General features: G+C 46.6%; 1 protein-coding gene across 1 annotated transcript in view; it reads right to left on the bottom strand.

The window, feature by feature from the left end:
* Positions 1 to 26,833, bottom strand: part of WDR46 (WD repeat domain 46) — a 53,702-nt gene extending 26,869 nt beyond the window's left edge. The window contains exons 1-11 of the mRNA XM_078641613.1: positions 26,715 to 26,833; positions 14,831 to 15,022; positions 12,960 to 13,040; positions 12,122 to 12,234; positions 11,839 to 11,926; positions 11,688 to 11,749; positions 11,293 to 11,397; positions 6,576 to 6,726; positions 5,688 to 5,823; positions 1,514 to 1,613; positions 812 to 965 (exon numbers count right to left, since the gene is read on the bottom strand). Coding sequence (XP_078497739.1) covers positions 812 to 965; positions 1,514 to 1,613; positions 5,688 to 5,823; positions 6,576 to 6,726; positions 11,293 to 11,397; positions 11,688 to 11,749; positions 11,839 to 11,926; positions 12,122 to 12,234; positions 12,960 to 13,040; positions 14,831 to 15,022; positions 26,715 to 26,789 — 1,257 coding nt within the window. The 5' untranslated portion in view covers positions 26,790 to 26,833. The remainder of the gene's footprint in view (positions 1 to 811; positions 966 to 1,513; positions 1,614 to 5,687; positions 5,824 to 6,575; positions 6,727 to 11,292; positions 11,398 to 11,687; positions 11,750 to 11,838; positions 11,927 to 12,121; positions 12,235 to 12,959; positions 13,041 to 14,830; positions 15,023 to 26,714) is intronic.
* Positions 26,834 to 27,551: the final 718 nt, after the last annotated feature.

Below are 27,551 nucleotides of genomic sequence, written 5' to 3'. Positions count from 1 at the left end.
TACATTTGTTTCTACAAACCGAAGTAGTTTTTGATTTCCACAAAAGCTTGTATGCTATCTTTTACCTTTATTGTAAAACCAAGAGCAAAGCTTGATTGAGCTTGACTTTGACCACATAAATTGAAGGAAATCCCTAAAGCCCGCTCAAAAAGTGTTCAAATCCAAGCCACAAAAGCATTTTTTGTCCATAAATCTACCCCGGCCAGAAATTCCTAAAAGGGATTCCTGGCAGGCGTAAATGGTTTTACTACTGCATATTTCTCTTCCACGACTGTGAAGGAATATAAAGTTGCCAGTACCACGCAAGGGGTGGGATACAGGTGAAGCAAGGCTATGGTAGCCATGTAACTTTCTGAACTCCCACAAACGTGTACGTCTGTTGGTATTTATGCGCTCAAATCCGCCCTTTCATGCCCTGGAAATAGTAGATTCCCCTAGTAAATGGCCAGGAGTAACTGCCCTTCCAAGATGGGAGGAAGAATGGATCACCTCCAGTCTTGGAAAAGAATACACGTTTTCTCCATGAAGGGAAAAGAGAAAAACGAAAAATGTGCATCTGCCCAACGGGCACTATGTTCCCAGCACCGAAGTGTACTTTAAGTAGAATTACAAATTGGGGAAGGGGTGCCTGTGGACCATTTCAGATGACATTCCCAGTGGTATGGCTGGACACTGCGCCTTACGCACGTTCTAGGTGAACTACTAGCAACGTTTGCGAGTTCCAGAAAGTAGTAAATCTAAGAATGGCCCCTTTAGTCTGTACACAATGCAGAGATCAAGCCTAAACCCCCCCTATCTCCCAGAGCATTACCTGTACAACGTTGCCGGAGCCGGCAGCCAGCAGAAGGCTCTGGCTGAAGGAGAGGTGTCCAGCGCCCCCGGGGATGAGGTAGGAATGCAGAGGCTTGTAGGAGCGGATGTCGTACACCTTCAGCTTCTTGTCCAGGCCTGCGGTGGCCATGTACCTGCAAGGGGAGGAAAGGAAGGAGAGGGTCACAGAGAAAGAACAGACTACTATCCCTCATGGTAGGAGACCCTCTCACTTCAAGAGCAGCTTATAGGGAAGTCCACCGCCCATCGACCTGTGCATGCTATCGGGCATGGAAACGGGCATGCCCCCAATCCCCTCCCGCTCCATCACTCTCCTGCTGGGAGTCAAGGGGCTTCTCAGCCGACCCGCCACTTCATATTCCAGATTGACCCACACATTAACTCTCTTTTCATTATTTTCTTACACTCAGTGAACCTTTGACTTTTCCTACGCCGGTCAACCTTTCCTCCTCCACGGCTCCCTACACTGCGCCCTCCAACACCTCCCAAGTGACAGCCCTCCACCCATCCATGCAGCCACCTCCATTCATCTCTCCACCATGAGCACAGAACCTTTACAGCTCCAGCTTTGTTGTCTCCACGTTCACCTCACTCTTTTGACCCTTAACGCGCCTCAAGGTACAAATCTCACAAACTTATATCACAAGCTCAAAAAAGAGTGCCAGATGCATCTTTGACTCACGTGCCAGTCTTTTCGACGGCCAGGGCCCGCACAGGTCCACGGTGGCACAACATCTTTACCAAAGGCTCCTTCAGGTTCGGGCTCCAGAGAGAGACGGTGCCTGTCAGTGGTGAGGATGGAATACATTAGAGATTGAAAAGGAAGCCCTTACAAGAAAACAGCAGAGGAAGAACTAATGGGGACAATAGATGTCTTGGAGGGGGAGGCTAATGTGTTGGAATTACGCAGACTTCTAAAAAAATTAAGTCTTTTTTAGATTAATTGAAGCCGCAAATCCCTTGCTTCCGCGACAGGAAGAGGAAAGCTAACAAAACTGATAGTTCGACTGGATGATTAGCAAAGAACACTCTGATAACTGACTGACTGCGGTAGCCATGAGTCTGACAATTACTTTGTTCTTACATAAAACCAGAGGACTCATCTGCGCATGCGAGTGCCAATATCTTGGGAGAGCAATCGATGGAAAACACCTTTTAAGACACCAACAGCAGGAACCATATGTCAGAAAATGGCCCCCTTGCGGTCATAAACTCATCTACAGACAGGACACTCAGTATGTTGTTGCTTCTGTAGATGCTTTAAAGGCTCTTCTTCTTTAAAAGCAGGATGGTAAACACAGCCCCACCACAGTCAGGAAGACAAAATCTTAAGGAAAAAAAAGAGATGAGGGCAACTCACTGCGATGGACAGGTGCTCTGTTTGTTTGTTAGAAATAATTAGTATGAGTGGTGGGTAGCAGGGTATGAATCATGACAGTACATTTAATAAGTAACCATTCCCTGGAGCACTGAATGGCTATTTTCTCACCTGTGGGCAGTCAGTAGCCAGAGGCTCAGGAACTTGTCTGGGGAGGGCATATCAGAAAGTGTGCAGACTTCAAGGGAAGAAGAAAAGGAATAGTAAAGCCCAATGGAAAAAGGGGATTGTGTCTCTCTGATTAGGAGGGAGTTTAAGTGCTGGACGGAGAGCAGGAGTCTGGGGTATCATTTTCTAGGGCACATCCAGCCACAACTGGTTCATTTATTTATTTACAGGGTTTACTAAAGTGCAAAATAGGTCCCAGGGTGTCCAGAGCGCTTTGCTGTGGAATTGCAAGTTACTTGCATTCCATTCCATATTCAGCCAATGGCCAAGACATCAGGCACAAAACACAACCAAAGTATAAAGTACTACTGGGAGAAGAATAGAGTAGAGACCATCTCAAGAAGTGGAGTAGCTGGTTACATACATCAATAAGAAAGCGCAGCAGGCTGGAGTTAGGTCAGATTCCATAACCGACCCAGGGGCAGGCATGGGATTCAGATGCCTAAATGTGCAGGGATATGACAGAAGTTATATCATAAAAGTATCTCTGGATTATGAGGAATGTTTGCTCTCTTGTGAAAGACTCAAACAAGGGATTGGTGTGAATCCGTGGGCATGATGCACTACTTTGGGAGAGCTTCCTGAAAAGGAGCTACATTTTGTTCTTCGTTTCCTGAACCTCAGTAGTTCTAGAAGGAGTGCGATTGCATTCCAAGTAGCATCCATAGGATGGTGTGAGCTTTTGAGCCAAGTATTCTGGAGGAACCTAATCAGGACTTTGTGAGAAATGCAGACCCCTTGAAGATGCTTCGAGCTTTGATAGGGAGCCGGTGATGTGCAATAAGCACTGAGGAGTCGCGGCTGAAGTGTCTTGCTCCCAAGATAAGACTTGCAGAAGAATTCAGGATTGCCTTAATGGAGGAGAGGAGCAGCATGGGAACTCCCGCAAGGAGGACGTTAACATTATTCAGCCTGGAGAGGACTAGAACCTGTACACTTGTTTGAAGCCTTAAACATGAAACCTTTCATCCTTTGTGGCTAAGTCTAACTTGGGCACTATTTGCTTTGTTTTTCAAGGATGCTTGAAGATTTAACTCCTTGTCAATGGTGATCTTGAGGGATGTGAGTCATCCAATGGTTTACAGGTCATAGTCTATCGTACTTAACGAGATTAATCATTTTGGATGGATATTGAGGTGTTGAAGGGCGAGGAGTGGAACAATTCCATCTTAAGAGAATTTCGCTTTAGTTAATTGACAGACAACCAGGCTTGGATAACTACGAGGATTTGGTTAAGCTAAAGGATTGTCTCTAGAGATGTAACTTTGGGATAATGTTACCATCCTCATCGTAGAGATGCTGGAGATTTTTGCTTTTTTCAGACGGTGGTTAGGGGTTCTATGTACAGACTAAAAACAAGAGGGCAGAGAATAAAGCCTTGGACCATGGTGGTCGGTTCTACTAGAGGTCTGTACGATTTGACAAGCTGGTGTCTGTTGTCTAAGGATGAGAACCAGTTTATAACTGTTCCACCTGTCCCTATTCTCTGCACAAGGACATTTAGTGGGATTTTAGGGTCGACTTTCGTAGGTCGAGGATCCAGAAGTACGAGCGGGCAGGAGTCTCCCTCATCCTCCACGTGGATGGCATGGTCTACGATCTAAAGAATGACTGTTTCTGTGCCATAACCCAGTCTGAAGTCAGACTGAAAGCTATCTAGCAGGTTGGGCGCATTTATGTGTTGTTTAGTTGAACAGAGATGCAGCATTTTAAGAATTTTAGCTACGAATTGGAGGTTACTGGACGGAAATTGCTAATGTCCTCTGGGTTGGCTCCCATTTTTTTAGGAGCGGTGTGATGACCCATTTTCAGACACTCCGTGACGTTTCCCTATGCCAATGAGATGTTGATCAACTGTGTCCGGGAAGGAGAGATGGCTCAAATGTACTCTTTGTTGAGCCCAGAGGGAATCACGTCTTCATTGTGAATGGATGTTATTGTATTTGTGATACCAATCCCTCTTTTTTGGAGTGATATGTTCCACACCATGCTGGACTTCAGAATGAAAACTGGGATAGAGCTGGGATTCTTGATAATGGATGTATTATCTTATTGATTTCCTCCATGGATAAGCTGGGGGATTGTCTGTGACCGAATAAGCTCAAAGTTCTCTTGGTTCTTTCTCGGTTGGCCTAGTTATGGTCTGAAATAGGTGGCTTTGGCCTCAAAGATGCTGTTTTGGGTCTTTTTTCAGGGCAGAAAGGAAATAGATTCAAGGTTGAGGAGTTTGGTTTCCATCTCTGTTCACTCAATCGGAGCAGACTTCTCCGTGGACGTAATTATTGTACCACTGTGCAGACATCTTGGCGTTTTGCCTTCTAGGTTTACTTGGAGCCTTCTCATCCAATATATTGGACATCGTTTTTTTATAATGATTTGCAAGAGCTTGAAGGGGACACTCTTGCTTCAAGGTCTCCAGAAAGCCTACCCTTTACTCTCCCCAAGAGGAATCCGGGAAGACAGAGCCACTGGATATCGAGACAAGAATTCAACAGAGCCCAAGAGGGACATGCCCCGTGACATTGCAATCAGGGAAAGGTCCATCATTGAACACGCTAGTAGGTGGGCATCACTACCCAATCCAGAGATTCCACATCACCCATCCACTCCTGACTGACATTTACTGAGAGCAGGCCACAGGCTGGCCCGCCCACCTGCAGAGCATTGTGGGATTTTTAAAGATGCCAGAATCCATTGATGGTCATCAAGACCTCTCCCCTCAGCTTAGCTCTATCACGGACACTGCAAAACTGGTTTCTCCCCTCTAAGACTTCAAAGGGTACCCCTGGTGAGACAGGTGGATGTCCCTTTGGTCCAGAGAGAGACTTTGAACCGTCAAGCTAACCATCAGAGTAATTAACTTGGCCCAGCATGGTAGTTCGAAACCGGAATCTCATTAGGGCTGGTCCTGAAAATATTACAAATAGCAAAGTGCATGAAGGAACTCATGCATGCCCAGACTATTATTTTAGAAATATGTGGCGCAAATGGAAATCTATGAACAGGCACATAAATGAATTTTCAATGTTGAGCCAATCCAAAATGTAATGTTGGACAGTTTTAAGTATAAATTCATTTAAGCCCTACAGACATACTCTTTAGTAGAAAATAGAAGGAATTCTTTATGGTTGCCCGATTAATTATAAAGGCTACATAGGCCATAAACAATTTATTCTGGGCCCTATTGGTAACAAGGGTAACTGTGAACAAATAGCAGGATGAATCAAGATAACGGGGACGAAGATGTTATACCATGCTGAATGGAGTCATTAACCTCAATAAGGAAGATAAACCACAGGATGAAACTCACCATTATGGTGCCCCAGATGGATGATGGCATTGTATGGGTTCTGAGCCATGACATCCAGGCGGCCAGACTTGGTACAGATGGCAGCGACTTCCTTCCCGATGGAGATATCCAGATACTGCAGAAAACCTGTTGCACTCTAAAGGGATGGGTGGGAGAGGTTAAAAATCATTACCTTAAGTGTGTGTACTAGTGCTAATTTATTTAAAAGTGCCAATGCCCTAATCGGGAGGCCACTGCAGCCTGCACCACCCATTGCCCCAGCCAACGCTGCCAATGACAGGACACACAACTCCTGCAAGTGTGACAATTCAGACTATTCCTGGTCACCCAAATCTAAAATCATGATGTGAGCTGCATTTTTAATGCATATTGACTTATTACACACTGTTGTTGGTCTCCTCTCAAAATTCGACAGACAGCGCCACCATCTGGTTGACTGTCACTAGAGAGGGTGCTGACAGTTAAGTGCTGGTGCTGAGCACCGGAAACCATCGGCTCAAATTAAGCACTAGCGTGTATGGACTAGCACCTGATAATACAAAATTAAGACAACAGAAAGGAAAACACAAAACATAGGACTTAACAGGTCATAGGCCTGGAGAACAAGGGTTATGGATAGGAGGGTACCAAAACTCTAACACTGTATATATTTGTACACCACATCCTGAACAACTTTTTTCATACAGTGAGGAGGGCTTTTTTGCACAAAGGAGTATTAATACACATATGGCCACCTCATGGCAGTACAATGTTAAAGTGAGGGCTTAATAGGAGAACTGTGCACACATTACAACTAGAATCCCACTCCCAATGGGACGTGAGCACAGAGGCTGCTCCCCTGATCCACCTGAACTTACCACCCGCCCACCCTGAAAGCAGTAGACTCACACAGGTGGCCAGCAGGAAGTGGTAAGGCAGGAATTCCATGCGCAGCACATCGTTGAACTTCTTCACACAATGCAGCTCCACACCTTGATTGTCGTACATGTACAGCCACTTTTTCTGTGCCACAGCAAACATGTTCTCGGTGTGCAACCACCTGAAAGAGGGAAACACGTAAGTCACCAGGGCCAACAGGTGTGTCCATTCATCTGCAACAGCATCAGCACAACCTGCAACACAAACCACTTGTTGCTATCATGCAATGATGGGAATGGGACAATCAGACAGGGGCTGCTTACAGGTAAGTAGCAGTGTCTTGGGCGACCAGTCTCCAGGGGTTAAAGCAAGCATTGTAGGAGGGAGGGGGATCTCCGCAGGTGACATTAAGGTGTCTGGGAGAGGTCAGCTCACAGTGGACTCTGCTCTTGAATGCTGGGGAACCTTGCTGGAACCGGTGGGGCATTTGGACTCATGCCGGAGGCGTCGGGTGCAGAGGTGGAACCGGTGGCAGGCTTCGCGGTTCTTTAGGTCATAGAGTCTTTACTTTGAAGATAGTGGCTTGGCGAACAGGTCTGCAGTTCTCGGGATATCTTGGTCTTTATCGAAGGCAGGCAGTCCTCCCAAGGTTTGGGAGGCAACTGGGCTTCAGGAAGAGTCATCTTTTGGCGCAGGTTTGTCGAAGGATGTAGACAGGCCGCTAGGGCTGGGGCTAAGTCAGCAGTTCTCTGCAGTCTTCTCTGCTGATACGACTCTGTGGTGTCCGACTCGTCTTAGGTCATCAGGAACTGAAGTTCAGGGCCTGGGGATGATACCTAAATACTAGGTTTAGGGGCGTTACAAGTGAGTATCAAGTAGTGGCCAATGGGCCCTTTACCTTGGGTGTCTACACCCTCAATTATGCCCACCTCCTGTGGAAAGAGGACATATACCCGGCCCCGATTGGATATGTTCCACCATCTTCAAGATGGTGGGCACTGAAAAGTGTACTTCACCTCACCTCCGGCACCTGAGGGATGGAGTTGGCAGAGGGGGGCGCACCTCCTATTCTTTTTAAGTTTTCCCATCTGTCCTCCAGCTAAAAAGGGGGTGTGGACAGGAAGGGGGTACCTGCTCCCTCTAACAGGAGGGGCTGGAGTTGTATTACAAAGACAGAAAGGCATTTGAAGCTCCCCGCCGCGGATGTTTCTTCCTGACTGAGGGGAGGTGTGAACCCCTCCATCCAGGAAAGGCATTGTTCTCAACCATGAGGTCAGAACACGGTCTGGTGGTAGCAGGCTGGGTCAGACCAGTCTGTCACCACACTAAGGATTTGTAGGTTATAGGGGACCCCTTTACGGGGTCCTCTGTGTTCAATTTTTAATACATCGGACACTGGATTCAGTGCAGGTTTATTACGCGGAGATGTTTGGTACCAAACATCCCATACTACAGTAAAGCCATCATGGAACTGGGGAACTTGTAATGATTAGCATCCAGCTCATGTTCTTACGATGGCTTCCCTGGGTACTCACAATATCAAGGAATCTGCAGGGGTATATCTGCTCACGCAGCTATGCGCTCACAGGAAATATAGTGCACCCTGACTTAGGGCTAAGGCCTGCTAGAGGCGTGTCTTACATATATCTCATGAGGTGTTTGTGGGCATGACATGGAATGCGTGCCATGTCGACTCATCAGGTTTGCCCGTACCAAGACACACAGGCTGCAGTGGCAGGGTGAATGTGCTCAGAGAGGGGTCCTTTAGGGTGGCACAATTAGTGCTGCAGCCCCCTAGGGACCCTCTTTAACAACATGGCTCTTGGTACCACGGGTACCTTTTACGAGGGACTTATGTGAGCTAAAGGGGTGCCAATTGTGAATACAAAAGGTACAGTTTAGGGAATGAGATCTGGCACAGGGGACTTGGTTGGCACGGGGGACTTGGTTGGCACGGGGGACTTGGTTGGCAGGGACCCTGAGCACTTCGAGTTGAAATTACATGATTTTCCAGGCAAAAAGTGGGGGATAACCATGTCCAAACAAGGTACTTTCCTACAGTATTTCTGCAATATTTTGTAAGTAATTGCCATGAGCAGTGATGGAGCTCACAGGGGATCTTCTGTGCAGAACATTCTGGGTACAGTTGGGCTCACTGGGCACAGCTAAAAGAAAGAACAGTGTAAGAGTGTTCTACTCCATTGCTAACTCAGAGGAAAGGTTTTGAGTTGCTGGTGTGTTTTGCAGGCTTCCACTTCCTCTTAAAAATGCTTTCAAAGTGCTACGCTGCACCTGAAGATAATACAATCTGTATTTTGATCCCACTGGAGAATGTTCAGTCTTTTGACAATTTTTTAGTTTGCACCAAACACATACTTATGACCCGCTCGCTGCCCAAGGGAAGCCGGCTCATCTTCCCCAGAGTGTTGTGTCCTCAATTCTCTCCTTGTAGTTTTGGGAACAATTATGATAACCATGTTCCTCTCATCCATGACCAAGGCCACCTCCGGAGGTCCGTTATTTGGAGGCATTCAGACTTGTGTTGAACAGTTTGGTAAAATGGATTGACTTGGAATTAGATAAACACTGGCTATTCTCGGCTTGGCGTGAGCTCACGGTTTCACCGTGCAATAGGAGCAAAGCATCCTTTGATCAAGTTTACCACATTTTGTAGTTTCAATTGATTTTACTAGAGAGACACAGCACTAATAATAATAATAGTGCATTTTATAAAGTGTGCAGCTGCCTCAAAAGAGGTGTCCCAGCGCTAGGTGCAGGTGTACGCAGCCCCAAATGCAGCAAAAAAACTCTGCTAGCTCCCACACTAGAGAACCTAGTTTTATTTGTTTTCCTAAACACATAGGCTGCCTGAATCTGACGACCTGTCAGTGGCAATGAGTTCCACAACTTCGGTGCCTGAAAGACCTGCCACCTGCGTGCTCCTTTCATGTTAGGAACAGACATCCCCCTCTCCCCAGCCGATCTCAGATTTCTCACAGTTATATATGGCCTGACCAGAGATTGAAGGTACCGTGGTCCATTTTTTGCAAGCGTCTTGTGACAACAGCACATGGCTTTAAAAGAAGACCTATGCCTCACCGGCAACCAGCACGGTATGTCTTTCACAATCTGCTGGTCACATGAAGGCAATGGTATGCCAGTCCTGGTTGTTTTGCTGTGCATTAGGAGTTGGCTCTCAGCTGCCATCACTGATAGATGGAATGTGGCTGGCTCACTGGCGCTATATTTGCAGCTGGATTGATAGTAGGTGAGTTAGCGAGAGGCTATTGGAGGTGCTAAGCAGGCCCTCTCTGTGATTCGTTTAAGTTTCCTCTTCTAGCCACGGGTGACTGGTCCTGGAGATGGCACGATCCGCTCCTTTTCTCCCAATGGCTGGCAAGCTTCTGGTGTTCCTTCTCTTCTTTGCGTCATTAAGGACTGGGAAGGTTTACGGTGGAATAGACTGGTTTAATGGGGTTGGAGAAGACCGAAATAGGCAGAAAAATTGACAAATTAGAGAGTTAAAATGAGTTAGGATAAAATATCAAAGATAGCTACTTTAGTTTCATAAAATAAGGATGTTACGTCAGTGAAAACAACCACAAACACGTACTTGGGATACGGTAACTAGGGCTGGGAAATCATCTTATCTACAACTTTCATAATGACCTGTGGGTAAATAAGCATGCCTGCCCAAGGGTCACATGTCCATCAGGCTAGTAAGACTGAGGGGGCACAGGTTTCCTAGGGGAGGAAGGAAGTGAGCAACACCAGCAGCCTCTGCTTTCATTAAAGCCCCTCCAACACGGTGCCAGCATCTCGTGTGGTGCCGACTCACTCCAGAACGATAGTTTAAATATTATCTTCATAGTTAGATTCTGGTATTGTGCGTCATTTGGTACGCCAAAGAATCTAACAAAAAGATTTCAAGCTACCCAGAATACAAGGGTCACATCACTTGTTTTTTTATTGAAGATAAACACTGGTGCAAGGCCTCAATAAGTTATTTTCTTTGATTCACAGAGATCAGATATACACCTCCCCCGCATGAATGTCAGCAAAAATAAGTTATAGCGTAATAAAATGTACCATCATTTCAACACCCTTTAGCTAACTAGTCAAATACACCAATTCTCACAGGAAACTGGCTCCGCTTTTGCAAACAAGAGACTGTAACCAAACACACCCTATAGTAACAGAGGAAGTACTGAGCCTTGGGAGAACATACCATCTACGTTTGAGATCAAAGCCATTTAGATACAAACACCAGTGGCACAACGGTGCTGTCGTCAATGCACAGTCCATCAGCACGGTCACTTCCAGGGACTAGTTATAGCGTAGTACATCTATACAGCCACCTTCTGCGACTGAACAATGATGGTGCACTAATGAAGCCATGCACAAAATGTTGCAGAGTGTACCATCCAGCTTTACAGCTATGGTCCACCAGTGCAGCTGCACACATGAGCTTCTATATGCATTGTCCACCCCTACAGTCATCCTCTTGGACGGATACACACACACACAGCTAATCTTTGCAGCCATTCAGAGTTTCTGCTGCATCCAAAGGTCAGCCCTACAGTTAGACATACAAGGTCTATGACTAACCACCCTGACTGGGTGCTGCACTGATCAGCTCTTCAGCCAGCCATCATAGCTGACACATACGTAACTCTTTTCTGCAGACACCAACAAGTGCTGTGCATGTAGTGATGCTACAGCTACCCACGTGCCCAGCCTCCCTCACCTGATATCATTGACTGACTCCATTACATTCATCTCACAGGTCAGCTGCTTGGAGTTCCAGTCTATGGCGGCCACATGTCCCCTCCGACCTCCCAGGAGAAGATGCCTGTGGAGAAACAACAGGGAGGCTGAGAAAATGCAAGATCATCATCTATCCAAAAAGTGGTTTAGCAAACAACACATGAACAAGAGATGACAAGTGGCAAAGAGTCTGCTAATAAATAAGGCTCCACCAAGAAAAGGACAAGAAGCCACCAACATAGCTCTGACATGGACAGCTGGTGTATGCGCAGGCCGGTCTAAAGAGTTCACTGGACTGTGTATACAGCGATGGAATGGACCTTAACTGCACTTGTATGTGCATGGGCTGCACAAACCTTGGGTTCCACTTATTACCTGCCATTCCGCGAATAATTCACTCTGTATGGACCAAACTGATTCAGAACCAGGTTGAAATACTGCAATGAAAGAAAGGGATTAGATGTGGCGAGTGTACATTAAAGGTATTGTAACTGATAAAAGAAATGTACACAAGGCCCATGCTCACCTTTGAGCCGCTGGTGATGTCTACTGCTTCTGCAATGTCCTGCTGCTGGATAATACAGGTGTCTTCTCCCTCGTCGCCTTCCAGGAATCTGGGAGAGAGAAAAATGTCTGCCACAGTCAAAAGTGCTCAACCATGGTATTCTGATCTTGGTGAAAGCCAAGGCAGGAGGAGAGGAAACGGGAGGAAGGCACCACAGTGGTCTTGTTTTAATGATTTCAGAAGCTCTTATGAAACTGATGAGCGTAGCATATAAAGCATGAGATTAGTCCAAGCACTTCCTTACCCAGCTTCCTCTGGCAGTAACATATCGAAGCGTGCAGCCTGCTTCTTGGCCAGCTCCACTTTACTTTCGAGGGATGTCAGCTCATGCTTCAGTCTCCGATTCGACACCAGGCTCTGCAGGGAGAGGACAAAGCTAAGATGTGGCTGGAAGCAGTGTCACAGAGACATATATGCAAAGAATCCTGGGTAGAAGCAGTCTGAGTATGAAGATCCATAAAATTCAGAAGATCGCCTAAAGTGCTAGTTATAAATACACATGAAGGCAGTCAGATCTGTGGGGATCCGAGGTTAGAGAGATTATGCAGGGTTAGGTTACATTGCTGGGAGCGCAGTGCCTTTTGCATCCTTTTCCAAATGGGGGAAAAAGCAAATCATTAGATGCTGAACACTGGGCACAAGTGATTCAAAAAATGTAAGGCACTCCTAAGATCTTAAAAAAGAAGGGCAATCTAGAAACAAAGAGCAGTGTGAAAAGTGGCTAAGAGTAGAGGGAGAGAGTGCAAAAGGAGGTCACAAAATTGGAAAATAGAGGAGCTGAATAGAGGAGTCTGTAGATTAACGGAAAAGAGGGTGTGGTGAAGATATGGAGTGTACATCTATGGCCAACAACAGAACTGTACTGAGCTTTAGAACAACTGGAATGTGGCATTATGGTTTAAAACATGGGAGACATATTGGGGGGAAGTTCCAGCACAGAGTTCCAGGAGGCACAGGTTGTGAAGTGTGTACTTTGAGCAAATAAAGTGCCTCACTGCCAATACACTCTGCTTCCTGTGGCGCCACACCATCCACAAAACAAAAGATTCAGGTGCAGGCAGCAACGTCTGCTGTGTACTTACCAGAACGGGTTTCGTTCCACGTTCAAATTTCTTCACCTTCTCCTCGGGTATTGGAGCAGGGCCGGGGAAAGGGTCCACTTTCTGGAGGAAGCGTAAGAACAGAGTGAGAGGACATCAGGGTTGAAAGAGGAAATACCAAAGGCTGCGCAATCAGAAGTCATAGACTACACTACACCTTTGTGAGAACGGCTAAAAACTGTTGTTACCTCTAGCTGCCAGAATCTAAGATCACATCTTCTTCTTGAGCAGAGAAGTCCGAGCACATCCCAATCCAGGCTGCGTCTTGCACACAGATGCGCGCATTTTTTATCTCGCAAGCTTCTCATAATTTTCTCAAATATTACGATTACTACAATGAGGCTGCCACATTTCAGGACTGCGAGTTTCCATGTTAAAATCATGATATTCTAGCCCTTTTTGGACTTTAGAAACCCTTTTTAAAATGAACTCATTAAAAACAGCACATCCATTTTCGGTACCATCTGGCACTCGTTAGGAAATGTCAGCTTGCAGGGAAAAACACAGCATGAGGGCCTAAGCGCTGGTGCAGCAGGACACTGCAAGTTACCTTTGACCAATAGTCCTTGATCGCGCCATTGTTCCCAGTAAACCACAAGGCACTTGCAACACTTCTCAGGCCTATTCCCAGTGGCTGCTTCATGCTGCACCTAAGGCTTTAATGCGACGGCTCCCCTCCACTTCCTTGGTTAACTCCATATGGTATATACTGGCTGCTTAATAGCGCCTACAACAGGTGACCTCCAGTTGCTGCTAGGAGGGCTCTTTAAGGTGCTCTAATCGCTTAACCGTGCCTCCAAGAGCTGGGCACAGAGTATAATCTAGTGGATTAGGCAGGTCTCATGTGTATAGATGAACACATTAACTTCTACTTGGCCTCCTAAAAGTTCCCAGTGATGTGGTGGTGTCCCCGAGTGATGTGGTGGTGTCCCCGAGTGATGTGGTGGCGTCCCCGAGTGATGTGGTGGCGTCCCCGAGTGATGTGGTGGCGTCCCCGAGTGATGTGGTGGCGTCCCCGAGTGATGTGGTGGTGTCCCTGAGTGATGTGGTGGTGTCCCTGAGTGATGTGGTGGCGTCCCCGAGTGATGTGGTGGCGTCCCCGAGTGATGTGGTGGTGTCCCCGAGTGATGTGGTGGTGTCCCCGAGTGATGTGGTGGCGTCCCCGAGTGATGTGGTGGCGTCCCCGAGTGATGTGGTCGTGTCCCCGAGTGATGTGGTGGTGTCCCCGAGTGATGTGGTGGTGTCCCCGAGTGATGTGGTGGTGTCCCAGAGTGATGTGGTGGTGTCCCCGAGTGATGTGGTGGTGTCCCCGAGTGATGTGGTGGTGTCCCCGAGTGATGTGGTGGTGTCCCCGAGTGATCTGGTGGTGTCCCCGAGTGATCTGGTGGTGTCCCCGAGTGATGTGGTGGCGTCCCTGAGTGATGTGGTGGTGTCCCCGAGTGATGTGGTGGTGTCCCTGAGTGATGTACATTACATGTGCACTTACGAATCCACAACAAGCGGACTCCTAAATTAAAGCGGATAGGTGTCCACCCACAAGAAGGTGCCTATTCTCACACTGGCTGCAACTCTGCATGCTTAAGCCCACAATGCTGCTGCACACACCTGACACAAAACCTGTCATAGTGGACAATCTGCAACAAACACACTTTCAACCAGGCGCTCTGAAAGCACAGGAACTTGATGCAAATCTGAGCTCTTCGCGACCTGGTCAGCGGTATGAAGAACAATATCAATGCCACAATAAAATGCAACATTCAGGATGCAAGCGATACTTTATCAGGAGTTAAATATGATACACAACCCTAATCTTGCAACACCAACTTCCAAAGGGCAGGTAGTCATCAGCTCACCCCAGAGATGAATTTCTTCCCAGGAGCAGCTGCTTTCTCTTTGAGTCGGTTCTTCTTCTTCTTCTTCATGTTCCTTTTCCGTTTCCGGTCTAGAATCAGTCCAGCAGCCCCGTCCTCCTTGGCTTTCTTCGGCTCCGGTGCAACAGATCCTGGTTCTTGTTCCGGTGTCCCCTCCCAGTAGCGCTTGACATTCTGTGAAACAAACAACAAGAGATTATAGGGTGTGCGGTGTGAGACTGCCCTGCAAGGAGGGCATGGACGATACTTCCTGTCCCCAAGAGTAAATCAGTTGCCCGGGAAGCATGTCGATATGGATTTCTACAGTTTCTGACTTGCCAATTCATACGAAACCAATATCCCCACCGACAAAACCAGACAGGGCCACTGCCTCACGGTCACCTGCTGGTTTGCATATGTAAAGACAAACTTCTTATATGTGAACTGAAGCCACTAAATGATCCGAACCAATCACCTTTTATCTTAAGGTGTAGCTTACAGAGTGAACCTCAAAGTAACCTCACCACCTCTGCCTGGCACACTGCTATTCCCTCAAAAAGTCAAGATATTGAGACAAGATTCAAAGTTGAATCTGACAATGGCATAGGCTTTCTGCCTTACCCGCCAGGTCACTTCACTAGTAAGGGGATGTCCGTATAATTTGTTTCAAGAAAGTACATGGCTATCCTTGTCGCTAATTTAAGACCATCAGGACTCCTTAAAGAACATGCCCCGCCTCCCTAGGAAAGTAATATATCGGAGTAAAGGCTCTGCACATTACATGGATCATTAATGCAGACCTGCAGAGGGGTCAATAAACAAGTTGTGTCCTCTCACTGTTTGAAAAAGTGCACTTGACTCATCTACTACTTCCAATTTCAGACGCACCTCTAGTCTACGATTTGTGGCTCAGATTCTAGAAGCCCAGGTATTCATTCTACCAATGTCAGGAGAAAATAAGGTGTATGCCCTTTAAGAGGAAGGGATACTGCATCTTGCACATTAGGGAAATGGCTTGCAGGGTTTAGAGACACCCACTAGCACTAGTCATACTCAACGACCAACACAGAGGCCCGATACATAATCTAACTGCATCTGAAGAACTCGGTCAGTATCTCAGACAAAGGCTGGGAAGGGCTATGACCTGTCTTCATACACTGCATCCAACAGATCAGCCTGGGACAATTGTCTTGACAGACACCTCCCCCCCTTGATTGCAGAGTCAGCTATATCAGCAAAGACGCCACCATTAGCACTGCGCTACCGACACCACCCCCCACTTGACTGCTTAGTTCACTATATCAGCAGAGACGCCAACATTAGCACTGCACGACCGAGACCTCCCCCCACTTGACTGCTTAGTTCACTATATCAGCAGAGACGCCACCATTAGAACTGCACGACCGAGACCTCCCCCCACTTGACTGCTTAGTTCACTATATCAGCAAAGACACCAACATTAGCACTGCACGTCTATTTAGAGCGGGGAATCTGTTGTGAAACATGCGCCAAGGACAACTTCTTACTGACCTCAGCAACAACTTTATAGAGGACTCTAGGTTGTCTGTACACCTTTTGGCCATCAAAAATTGGATGTGACCATATGAACTATACCAAAACATTGGAAAAACAGAGGTTTCTATGAGTGCCAATCCATCAGTCTTTCTCCTTCGCTGATCTGGCCTTCTGGGTACACCCAGTCATCTGCCCGTCATCACAGTGATGTACCCTGTCACTGCTTCACGAAATAGATACTGGATGTGGTAAGATCTGCCTACTTTCAGTTAAAGGTCTTCTCCAAAATATGTCCTATGCTGACGATCGCACATTGCAACCTATTATGCCAAGCAATGGCGGTATCCAGATAGAAATATTGTAAGAGCGCAGAGTTAGGTTTTTTTTAAAAAAAGTTAAAAAGGGAAAGCCACCAAGTATCTAATGGACATCTTCCTTTCCCATTAACCGGCCAGACTCATTTGCTGTGGCCACAATTAGAAACTAACCATCCCGAAATTACGTCCAACCAAATTTGGAGGCCAACCTAGGAATGTAACAAGAGCAAAGCTTTAGAATGGTCTTAAACCATTCAATATGTGCTTTAAAATAGGATCCGGTCAAGACTCCTGGCTCTCCTATTATTATTATTAAGCTTGTAGAGCGCATATCCCCAGGCTAGGACACCGTAAAACCACAGCAACTGGCCCGGACCCCCCACGTCCTAGCCTCAAGGCCCTAAGATGCGAGAAGGCCAACCACTGGCCCACTGGGGGAGATTAGAAGAGCCAGGTTTTTAATTGTTTTCGAAACAATGTCTCAGATGGACAAATCCTCAATTCCACAAGTAGGTCATTCCAGGCCTTAGCCGCGAGAAAGCTAAAGGAACTACCTCCTGCCCGTACCTTACGAACCTTAGGCACGATCAGCTTCGCCGTGCCCAGCGACCTCAGATTCCGAGCCGGTCAATAGGCAGTGAGAAGGGGGCATAGATATCCTGGCCCTTTCTCGTTGAGGATCCTATGGCAAAAGCACAACGCCTTAAAGGTGACTCCGCCTTTCCAGCATTCAGCTGCAGGCAGCTGAACTTCATCCTGGCTCTCCTATACTGGCTTTTATCCCTCTAGTCAACCACTATGCACCTGCAAGGGGCTCACAAATGCCTTACTCAGGTTAGCGCTTCCGTCACTCTAAATTAAAACAATATACCTTAGGCCATCTGTTCTGGTTTGAAGATATTTGTTTTATCGCGTATTGCAAAAGCACTTTTTGAAGTATGTGATATGCATATATTCTTCTATGTTCTCGTCGTGTAGTGAATAATTGATGTTTGCTGTGCCTTGAAGCTAGGATCCTGGCAACGGGCCACATTCTAAATAATAACAATCTAACCCGTAGCGAGATGTCACAGAAAAAGGTCACTGGCTCTTTCCCTTTCACCACAACAGGAGGGTCATGAAGACAATTAGCACATTTTGATCATTATCAACAATACTTTATTTTTATGTTTTTTTCCTAGTAATCTAATTTTAGCTACAGATAATATTATAGAGTAGTTGTAATATAAGAAAGCGATTGAAAATCTAAATGGGCTGAATGCATGTGGGACATCCCTACTCAACGCGGATCGTCATGATCATAAGCAAATGTATTGGTCTGCTTAGAGCAGTACGTCCTGAGACAGCGATATATGTTTTTGAGTGCACCCATTTATGTTTCAGTTTTACAAAAGTGCATTGTCATAATTGCTTTCAATATTTCCAAAGTAATTAAGTGTTGTCACACTCCAAATCTAGACTCGCATCTGAGCCCTACTCCCATGTTTCATGCCAATTCACAGCAAGGTGGTGTTTAACAAACTAAAAACAAGCATTTGCAATGCAACAGGTCTCGCATTAGGAAAGTTTGAGCTAATGGTCTTGTAAATGACAATTTTTATTTATGTGTTGGTTTTGAAAATAGCTAAATTAATAGCTTTGTCATTTACAATGCAAATAGTTATAACTTAAGCAAATGTGACACCTATAACCTGGGGTTGCGCTGAGTGATGCTGTGATTGTGCTGAGTGGTGCTGTGGTGGTGCTGAGTGATGCTGAGTGGTGCTGTGGTGGTGCTGTGGTGGTGCTGTGGTGGTGCTGAGTGATGCTGTGGTGGTGCTGTGGTGGTGCTGAGTGATGCTGGGGTGGCGCTGAGTGATGCTGGGGTGGCGCTGAGTGATGCTGGGGTGGCGCTGAGTGATGCTGGGGTGGCGCTGAGTGATGCTGGGGTGGCGCTGAGTGATGCTGGGGTGGCGCTGAGTGATGCTGGGGTGGCGCTGAGTGATGCTGGGGTGGCGCTGAGTGATGCTGGGGTGGCGCTGAGTGATGCTGGGGTGGCGCTGAGTGATGCTGGGGTGGCGCTGAGTGATCCTGGAGTGGCGCTGAGTGATGCTGAGTGATGCTGTGGTGGTGCTGAGTGATAATGTGGAAGGGAAGCGAAGAAAGAAAGAAGGAAGAAGGGAGGAAAGGAATGAAAGGGAGGGAGGAAAGGAAGGAAGGAATGGAAGAAAGAACAAGCATTTGCAATGCAATAGGTCTCGCATTAGGAAAGTTTGAGCTATTGGCATTGTAAATGACAATATTTTTGGATGTGTTGGTTTTGAAAATGGATAAATTAATAGCATTGTTATTTACAATGCCAATAGCTTAAACTTTCGCAAATGTGACACCTATTGCATTTGTAATGCAATATGTGTTGTGTTTAGAGTGGGAGAGCGGGACAGTGGGAGAGTCAGTGAGTGGGTGGGTGGGAGAGTGGGTGGGAGAGTCAGTGAGTGGGTGGGTGGGAGAGTCAGTGAGTGGGTGGGAGAGTCAGTGAGTGGGTGGGAGAGTCAGTGAGTGGGTGGGTGGGAGAGTCAGTGAGTGGGTGGGAGAGTCAGTGAGTGGGTGGGAGAGTCAGTGAGTGGGTGGGAGAGTCAGTGAGTGGGTGGGAGAGTCAGTGAGTGGGTGGGAGAGTCAGTGAGTGGGTGGGAGAGTCAGTGAGTGGGTGGGAGAGTCAGTGAGTGGGAGGGAGAGTCAGTGAATGGGAGGGAGAGTCAGTGAGTTGTAGGGCTGCATTACATTCCATGGCTTCCAATTAAAATTACCATCGGACAATGAATCCAGCAAATAAGGACTTTGGCTAAACAGCTCCCCCATTACCTGTTAAGACATTTTTCATCAAGTATCACTTGGACGCCCATGGACTGTGTGCTTGTGGCAGCTGTATGGGGCATTTGTTATTAGCATGCATAAGCTACTGCTGAAGGTCTTCGAGCAGTTTCCGGTTTTGCTTTATTATGCCTGAACATTAGTATGCAAACTACTAAAGACATTTCAATGTGATTCTCTCAAGGCTCGTTTGTCCCTTAGCACATCCCCAAATTATCCTACAGACTTTACAGACTTTAACCTAGAGATTACTCTCCAGGTTAAGAGGGGAAAAAAACCTAAACATACACGGCGTTCCTGGCGATCAGAATCACGGCAGTAATGGTAACTGCTTTTGCTACTCGAAATGCGAGCCTTAGCGATTTTATTTAGGAGTGGCTATAATTAAACATAATGCATTTTATTTTTCTTGACTGCTGTACTGACCTGTGAACAAAAGAAACTAATTCTGACTGCCAGAAAAGAGCATCATAGTTGCATCCCAGAATCATGCAAGGTCAATAGCCACTGCACAGTATGCCTTTTACAGTAAAATAAAAATGAAGGTGGGTGCGTGGCTGCTGCGCTCGGCGCTCTTCTACTGGGGCCCAGGGGGCTGCATTGTTAATGTTAATGTACTCGCGACGCCACTTGCCTTGGCTGTTAGTCCGGGTCAGCTGTGGGTGTGTGTGTGGACGATTCGTCGCTGTAAATACGGCGTTTGCCAAAATGAGCTCGGCAGCAACCCTCGTACAGAAATAGAGTAGCTGAAAAAAAGTGCATACCTCTCCCCGTTTTCAAGATCCACCCAAGTAACAGAACTATGCATGTATTTTGTTTTTAAAAACAGCTTTATACAATGCCTTGGATATATACAAAATCACTGATCATATTGTATTGTAATTAAGGGGGGGGGGCTAAATAAGGTCATGAAAATGGTTGACTAATGTTCTGTACCGTTTTCTCTTTACAGTAACTAAAGTATATTCGCCATTTTTTAGGAATCTCAGCTTGCTACCTTTGAAACGTTAGGCTTCTGCGATGAAGAGCTCTGTACTTCCCAGATGGAAAATACTTTAAGTGGATAACACAAACCAAGGTTGCCCACGTGCTTTCAGTCTTATGGAAAGTGCTAAATATTTTTATCAAAAACTATTAAGAGCTGTTTACATTCTGTCTGCTTTTGACAGACGGCAGAATCCCTCACTCTCCGCATGAATTGTGGGAACTATGTCACGATGCAGTAAAAGGACACTTTCTGAACAAGCGCGTTCCAAACAGCAAAATACAAATTGGGCGGCACACTATGCTAAGCACAGATTTTTGGGTTCGCTATATTTTATGCCACGTCCTTAATTACATTGACTACACCCCTTTGAGAGACCCCCTAGTTTTTTCATCCCATTAAAGTCCTGCTAGGGAGACATTTTGAACCCAGCCTGCTTCAGCTTCTAGCGTGTGCTCTGTGGTGGTCTTAAACACTTTCATGTGTCACATCTTTATTCGCGCGGTTATTAAAAACCATTGCAATTATAGAATGAAAGCAAAAGGGCATTGGCAGTTCACCAGAGCTTTCAGACATTTGTATAACCGTAGAAGGACATTAAAACGTCAGAGATTAAAAGTGGACATCATCTGCAAGGCTCTTTTAGTGCAACTGAGAAGGAAAGTGCAGTTTTCAAAACACCAAACCTTCTGGAGAGTGCATGCAGCCGTGAGACATTCTCAATTAAAAACTAGAAACTAAACAGAATACAACAGCTTCCCTACAGAAAAACTATAAACAAAAATCCCCCCCGGCCCTCACTTACCTACCTCCGGCCGCTGGAACACGCTGTGACGCACACCGAAAGTCGGCCTGGAGCGCGCCTCGGCAGAGACGCGGGAGGACAGGAGCGTGATGCGCGTGAACGTGCACATTGACGTTCCCGCGCGTTCACGGACCTGAGTCGGCTCGTTCACCGGTCTAGAGCTGCCCGTTCACAGCTCACACTCCCTTGGCAGGGAGGAAGGTGACTATAGAACTCGCTGGCGGGAGCGCTTCGCGCTCCAACGCCAGGCGAGCCCTAAAAAGGAAGGCAAGAAAGGATGGAAAGGATGAAAGGAAAGAAGGAAAGGATGAAAGGAAAGAAAGAAAGGACTCTAATTGCAAGTGTCAACATGAACAGGCTTGTTTTGAAGATGTAGTCCCCAAATTTGAGATTCCATGACAGAGAGGGGCTGTGAAGCAGAGGCCACGCGCGGCGGACATCAAAGGGAGGGGGGAAACAAGGTAGACGCGTTAAATAGTCAAACAATGCACACGATGTGACTAGAAACGTCCCTTACCTCCGAGAATACAGAGCATGTATGTATGTATAGTGTCCACGGCATACATTCTCGGAAGTTCCCTTCAATACAATACACTCACTGGATACATTCTGCAATCCAGGTGCGCGGCAGGCACAGCTATATGATTTACCATTTGTAAACATGTTATGCGTGCAATCAATACCTGCTAGGCACGTACTGTGACGACGCACAGGATACCTACCCTGCAATTACCATATAAGCACCACACTGTGCACACCTTTGCCTCATTTGAACTCAGCGCACATAGAATGCACAGTATATCTGCTCTGCCTAAGTAACAGATATCCCCCCAATGCACACAAACAACACTAGTCCTCATCCCATCCTACCGTCTACATCTGCAACACAAAAAAAGAGCCAGCCTACACTCCCAAACAAAACAACCACAAATATACCACTCGCAGTCACTCCACAGGCCTTCTCAGTTTCAAAACAAGCTCTTGGCATTGTTGTGGGGGGGGGGGGGGGGGGAGAAATGCGAGACACGGCCTGGTGGCCGTGAAAAGTGTGAAGCAGGGGGCGGGGGAGCGGATCCCTTTGAAGTGAAGCTCTCGGAGGCAGGCGGCTCGGGGAGCAAATGGTAAGCGCGTGCACGAGCACATGCACTCGACGTAATCCACCTGGTGGTTTCAGAGCTTGGTTTGCCCTCTATACTCTCGTCCAATTATCGCTTGCACGATAAATAGGACGAGACCTAAAAATGGCAGACACTGTCAGCAGAACCACAAGTACCACTGGCAACAGCATCTGCTTCCTTTTTATAGAATTCCTTAAAATGTTAAAAGGATAGATAAATAGATAGATTTCTTCCTGACATTTTCAGAACCTGGAGAACTGAATACACACTAAGGCTGAGTTCAGGGCTTTGCAATACTCCAAAAGTATGTTTTAAATGCTCTCTATAATTCTTCTGATTAAAGACTATACTTCGGTTTTGAGTAACTGCCTTGAGCATTACTCCAGAAATAGGATAGGGAGCAACACCCGTTCTATTGAGCTCTCCACTGGCCGCCCCAAGCACACCATGTCCAGAGACTACGAGAGGCATCCAGGGCTACTGGGCGAGGTACAAGAAGGACAGAAAGATACCGTGACGGTAACTACTGCAGGAAATTGGCGAGAGCCAGAATAAATTGATAGAAGTCCGAGGCAGAGGCCACGCAGTTAAAATCCGAGGCGGCTGCCTAATGGAAATAGCCCGATCTAAAGGTTCCCTAGTGAGTAGCTTGGTTCGCTGGTGGTGTCGGAACGAAGTGGCAAGGAATGGTGTTGATGGAGATCTCTTGATGTCCCGAGGACTGATGCTGTGCCCAGAAGCGAGATAGCTATGCACAGGCTGCCCCAAATTTGATATAAGTGTATTGGATTAAGATACTGGCAAGTACGTCTGCCTGCCTGACTCCCACTGCGACCAAGGGAGGTGGCTATGTAGTGACTTGCCATGCTGACCCACCCACGCACCAGCCAGGTTGATCCTTCCTGGGGAGCACTGTAGTGAAGGGTGGGGAATGTGTAGCAACTCGCCTCATTGCTCTTGCAATGGTACCTGCTGTGAGGAAACAGGGTGTATTATATGGTGTGCACCCTTAACATATAATACTCACCAACCCCTTTAGGATCCTTAGCTTTCAACAGTCAAACCTCAGCTCAATAACTGGATAGTTGTGACACTGTTGAACACAACTGAGAAACCTGAGGAACCACTTAAAACCAATGCTACACTTCACAACAGCCTCTTGCCTCACACAAGTGTCATGCTTCATCAGAGGAATCCCCGTGCTCTTCAAAAACATGGTTTGATGAAGAGTGCGCCTACGCCTGGAGATCAGGGAGGCATTTCTAACTAAGAATGACCCTGTGACAAAGTATAATTAAAAAACAATTTGATATGCCAAACTGACCTTTCTATTGAATGGAATACCACTGGGTAAGAAAAACCAACATGGAGAAAAGGGGAACTCATACCCCCATCACCACTGAAACCGTTGAATGAGTGGTGATGGGGTACTAGTCCCTTTTTCTCCACGTTGGTTTTTAATTCAACTATGTCACGGGTCCATCTTGATTTTCTTATAAGTGACCACTCCTCCACGAAGGGTCTAACATTCCGCCATAATAATGCATACAGTCATTCTGGAATAAATGCTTCGTTTTTTAAAAACAAAACAAAAAAAACACCCAAACAATTATTAGAGGACTATTGTGTGTTATGGTGAGGCAATGGATCACCGCATCATGTTTGAACCTCACGTACCCTTCCCAACATCTCCAATATTGACCACACTGCATCAGACAATAATACATTTATATATATATATATATATATATATATATATATATATATATATATATATATATAGAACCGACAGTGACTAACAATGCACAACTACTAACTACCCTCTGACCCACGTTTCACAATAATGACAAATTCTTGGATGCTAGAAAATTCCCATCTTGCCACTCACAGGCTGATTCAATAATCAAAATATTTATACTCCAAGTCTGTGTCAATCCAATGAGGTAGGACATCAGTGGTTACACATTCGTTCAATTATGTTTTAAAGCCGTTTCTGGAGAAATCAATCAGAACCTCGAAGACTGTGGTGCATATTACCAACTAATTGCGATAAGTATCGCAAAGCGCGCTTAGCGCTGTTTTTCTTATCGCCAGCTATCTCTGGATTTCATCGCCGTGATAGCGCGGTATTATCAACTCTCATCTCAAAGTCGATAAGAAATACAGCGATAGCGGCGAAAACACCCATTATCGCGAGAAATCCAGAGATAACTGAGCAGCGATAATAGAAAAGCTCGCTGATACAACAGTGTGTACTTAACCATACAATCCACCTCCCATAAGCAATAAGGCGAAGCCAGGTTTTTTGCAGGTGTTAGAATCATGCGATAATGGGGGCTTAGCATGACTTTTGTTATCGCTTCACTGTTCAGGGGCCACGTTGTCAATACTGCGATGTTGGTTTGCGATCATTTCCCATGTTGTCTTAGGAGGGAACGCCTACTTTGCATCTCATTAGCGATAGCTATCTCTGTCACGAGATGCGTAAAATCGGCTGCTAACATGCGATAATGAATGTTAACGACGCCTTGATAATATTGAGATTAGGCTATGTACCGAAAAAGCGGCGATATATCTGTTGATAATATGCCTGTGTTCCTTCTTTCTTTTTTTCTTACGTTGTAACGTGACCATAAAACAGATCCAAATACAGACCGCATAAGTTTGGTTCCTATAAAAAAATAAACTTCTTAAAGACTTCGTAACACTTTGTGAAAGGTGGTGCATTTCCAAATGGTACCAGGGTAGCAAAATGTTAGAACTGATAGCAACAGCAGCCTTCTTTGCTATCAGTTAATTAGACTCCATCCCAAAAAATGGAAGTGCATTGACAAATTTGGTTAAAGAAGAGTGCTCAATATCTGATGTTCTTGTGCTGTAGGTATAGACAGCTGTGACCAATGAAATAGAGTCTGTGTACGTAGTCATGGATAGTATAGCACCTCTCTTGATGTGGGAGTGCACATGCATCTTAAACGTGTAACACCCGTGGTAACACCGGAGGCGGTATAACACGCCCAAAGTCTGCATCCTACCAACCATGCCCACTGACAGGGCACCAACAAACTCGCCCAAATCAGGATGCATCATGGCCCATGAGGAACTTGAAGAGCTATATAATAGTACAATACATATAGTGTGGATGGATTACAGGAACTGGGATCTGCAGGAAGGTGGGAGTGTCTACCTATCGTTGGGACTCTACTACAAGGGTTTTTGAGGACAGCACATTCAATTCAAGTTTATAATTTGACGAACACATGTGAGCTACAACTTTACTCAAACTGGATGAGGTGAACCCGGATGCAACTCTCAGAATGACTGTTGTTGTTAGATGGAAGCCTTGGACTGAACCATGCAGAGCTCTCACTTTCCCCAGGTCCATGCTGGCGTATGTCAGCCAGCCCAGGCTTTAGTCTTTACATTCTATGCTGGAGTATGTCAGCCAGCCCAGGCTTTAGTCTTTACATTCTATGCTGGAGTATGTCAGCCAGCCCAGGGTTTAGTCTTTCCATTCTGTGCTGGAGTATGTCAGCCAGCCCAGGCTTTAGTCTTTACATTCTATGCTGGAGTATGTCAGCCAGCCCAGGCTTTAGTCTTTACATTCTATGCTGGAGTATGTCAGCCAGCCCAGGCTTTAGTCTTTACATTCTATGCTGGAGTATGTCAGCCAGCCCAGGCTTTAGTCTTTACATTCTATGCTGGAGTATGTCAGCCAGTCCAGGATTTAGTCTTTACATTCTATGCTGCAGGATGTCAGCCAGCCCCGGCTTTAGTCTTTACTTTCTATGCTGGAGTAGGTTAGCAAGCCCAGGCTTTAGTCTTTACATTCTATGCTGGAGTATGTCAGCCAGCCCAGGCTTTAGTCTTTCCATTCTATGCTGGAGTATGTCAGCCAGTCCAAGCTTTAGTCTTTCCATTCTATGCTGGAGTATGTCAGCCAGTCCAGGCTTTAGTCTTTCCATTCTATGCTGGAGTATGTCAACCAGCCCAGGCTTTAGTCTTTACATTATGGGACCTGTCATCTATGAATGCATAAAGACTACAAGTCCCAGAATCCAATACGAAAACTTAAAATGGCTGAGATACATGACCTGAAAAACCTGAGAGCTCTGAGGCCTGGTGCTCCTAACGACACCTTTTTAAACACAGAGACACAGCCCTTCCACCGAGGTGTTATGTCCTCAGCAGGGCACCGCTGTCAGGTCAGCCTGCGGTTCTCCCAGAGGCCGGCAGTGCCTCTCTCACCCCAGGCCCCTCCCGGCGCCCCCGTAGGGCCACCCCCTGCGCTGCCCACCTTGCTCTTTCTCTTCTCCGGCTTGCCCGCGGGTCCCCCCGGAGCCTCCATACTCGGCTTCCCCAGGCTCTGCATGCTTCTGTCCGGACAATAAAGTCAAAACAAGGTGAACCGGAAGTATTCCGGCAGGGACAATAAAGTTAGACCAAGAGGATACAGAGGCGCGGCGGCCATCTTCGATTGGGAACCGTATCGTGGCGGCCATCTTCGATTGGGCGCCTTACTGTGGAGGCCATCTTGGATTGGGCGCCGAAGAGGTGAGCTGGGGCCTGGGGCATCTGGCAAGCAGGGCCCTTGGAGCGGCCTCCCTTCCTTCGGCCTGCATAGGATTGCACCCCCTGGGTGTATATTTAAATAAGGAAGGGTATACAATTATCCGCTTTCTGTTTTCGACTTGGCAACACTGGCTCCGTTTCCTTTGATAATCCTCGAGGAAAACATTTTCCGTGTCTAAAAAACACTTGAAGTGCTCCCACTGTTTTTAGGTCGAGCAGACGTACTCTCAATGCGTGAGCATTGAGAGAGTCTGCTTCAGACCTAATGTTGCCCGTTATTGGGAGCGTGGACACCAATCTGACACGAGCGTTTCCTTCGCGGATTTCACCGCGGGAGCGCGCGTCTCACCCGCGCATGCGCAGAGTAACTCAGCATTTTTTTTTTTTTTTTTTTTTTTTTTTTATTTCCCAGCCCCGAACCGAATCAGGTATCAGAGCGCTTCACATATAGGCAGCCCCCACCCCCCCCCCACCCCTCTGCATGCGCACACACAGGCGAGCGCATGCACACGCAGGCACACGGCAGACACTCGCTCACACACACCCCCCTTCCCCACAGTCA

This window comes from Lissotriton helveticus, chromosome 5_1 (assembly GCF_964261635.1).
Source record: "Lissotriton helveticus chromosome 5_1, aLisHel1.1, whole genome shotgun sequence".
NCBI lineage: Eukaryota > Metazoa > Chordata > Amphibia > Caudata > Salamandridae > Lissotriton > Lissotriton helveticus.
Note: the sequence above shows the minus strand (reverse complement) of the source record. Positions and strands in the feature narration are given on the sequence as shown.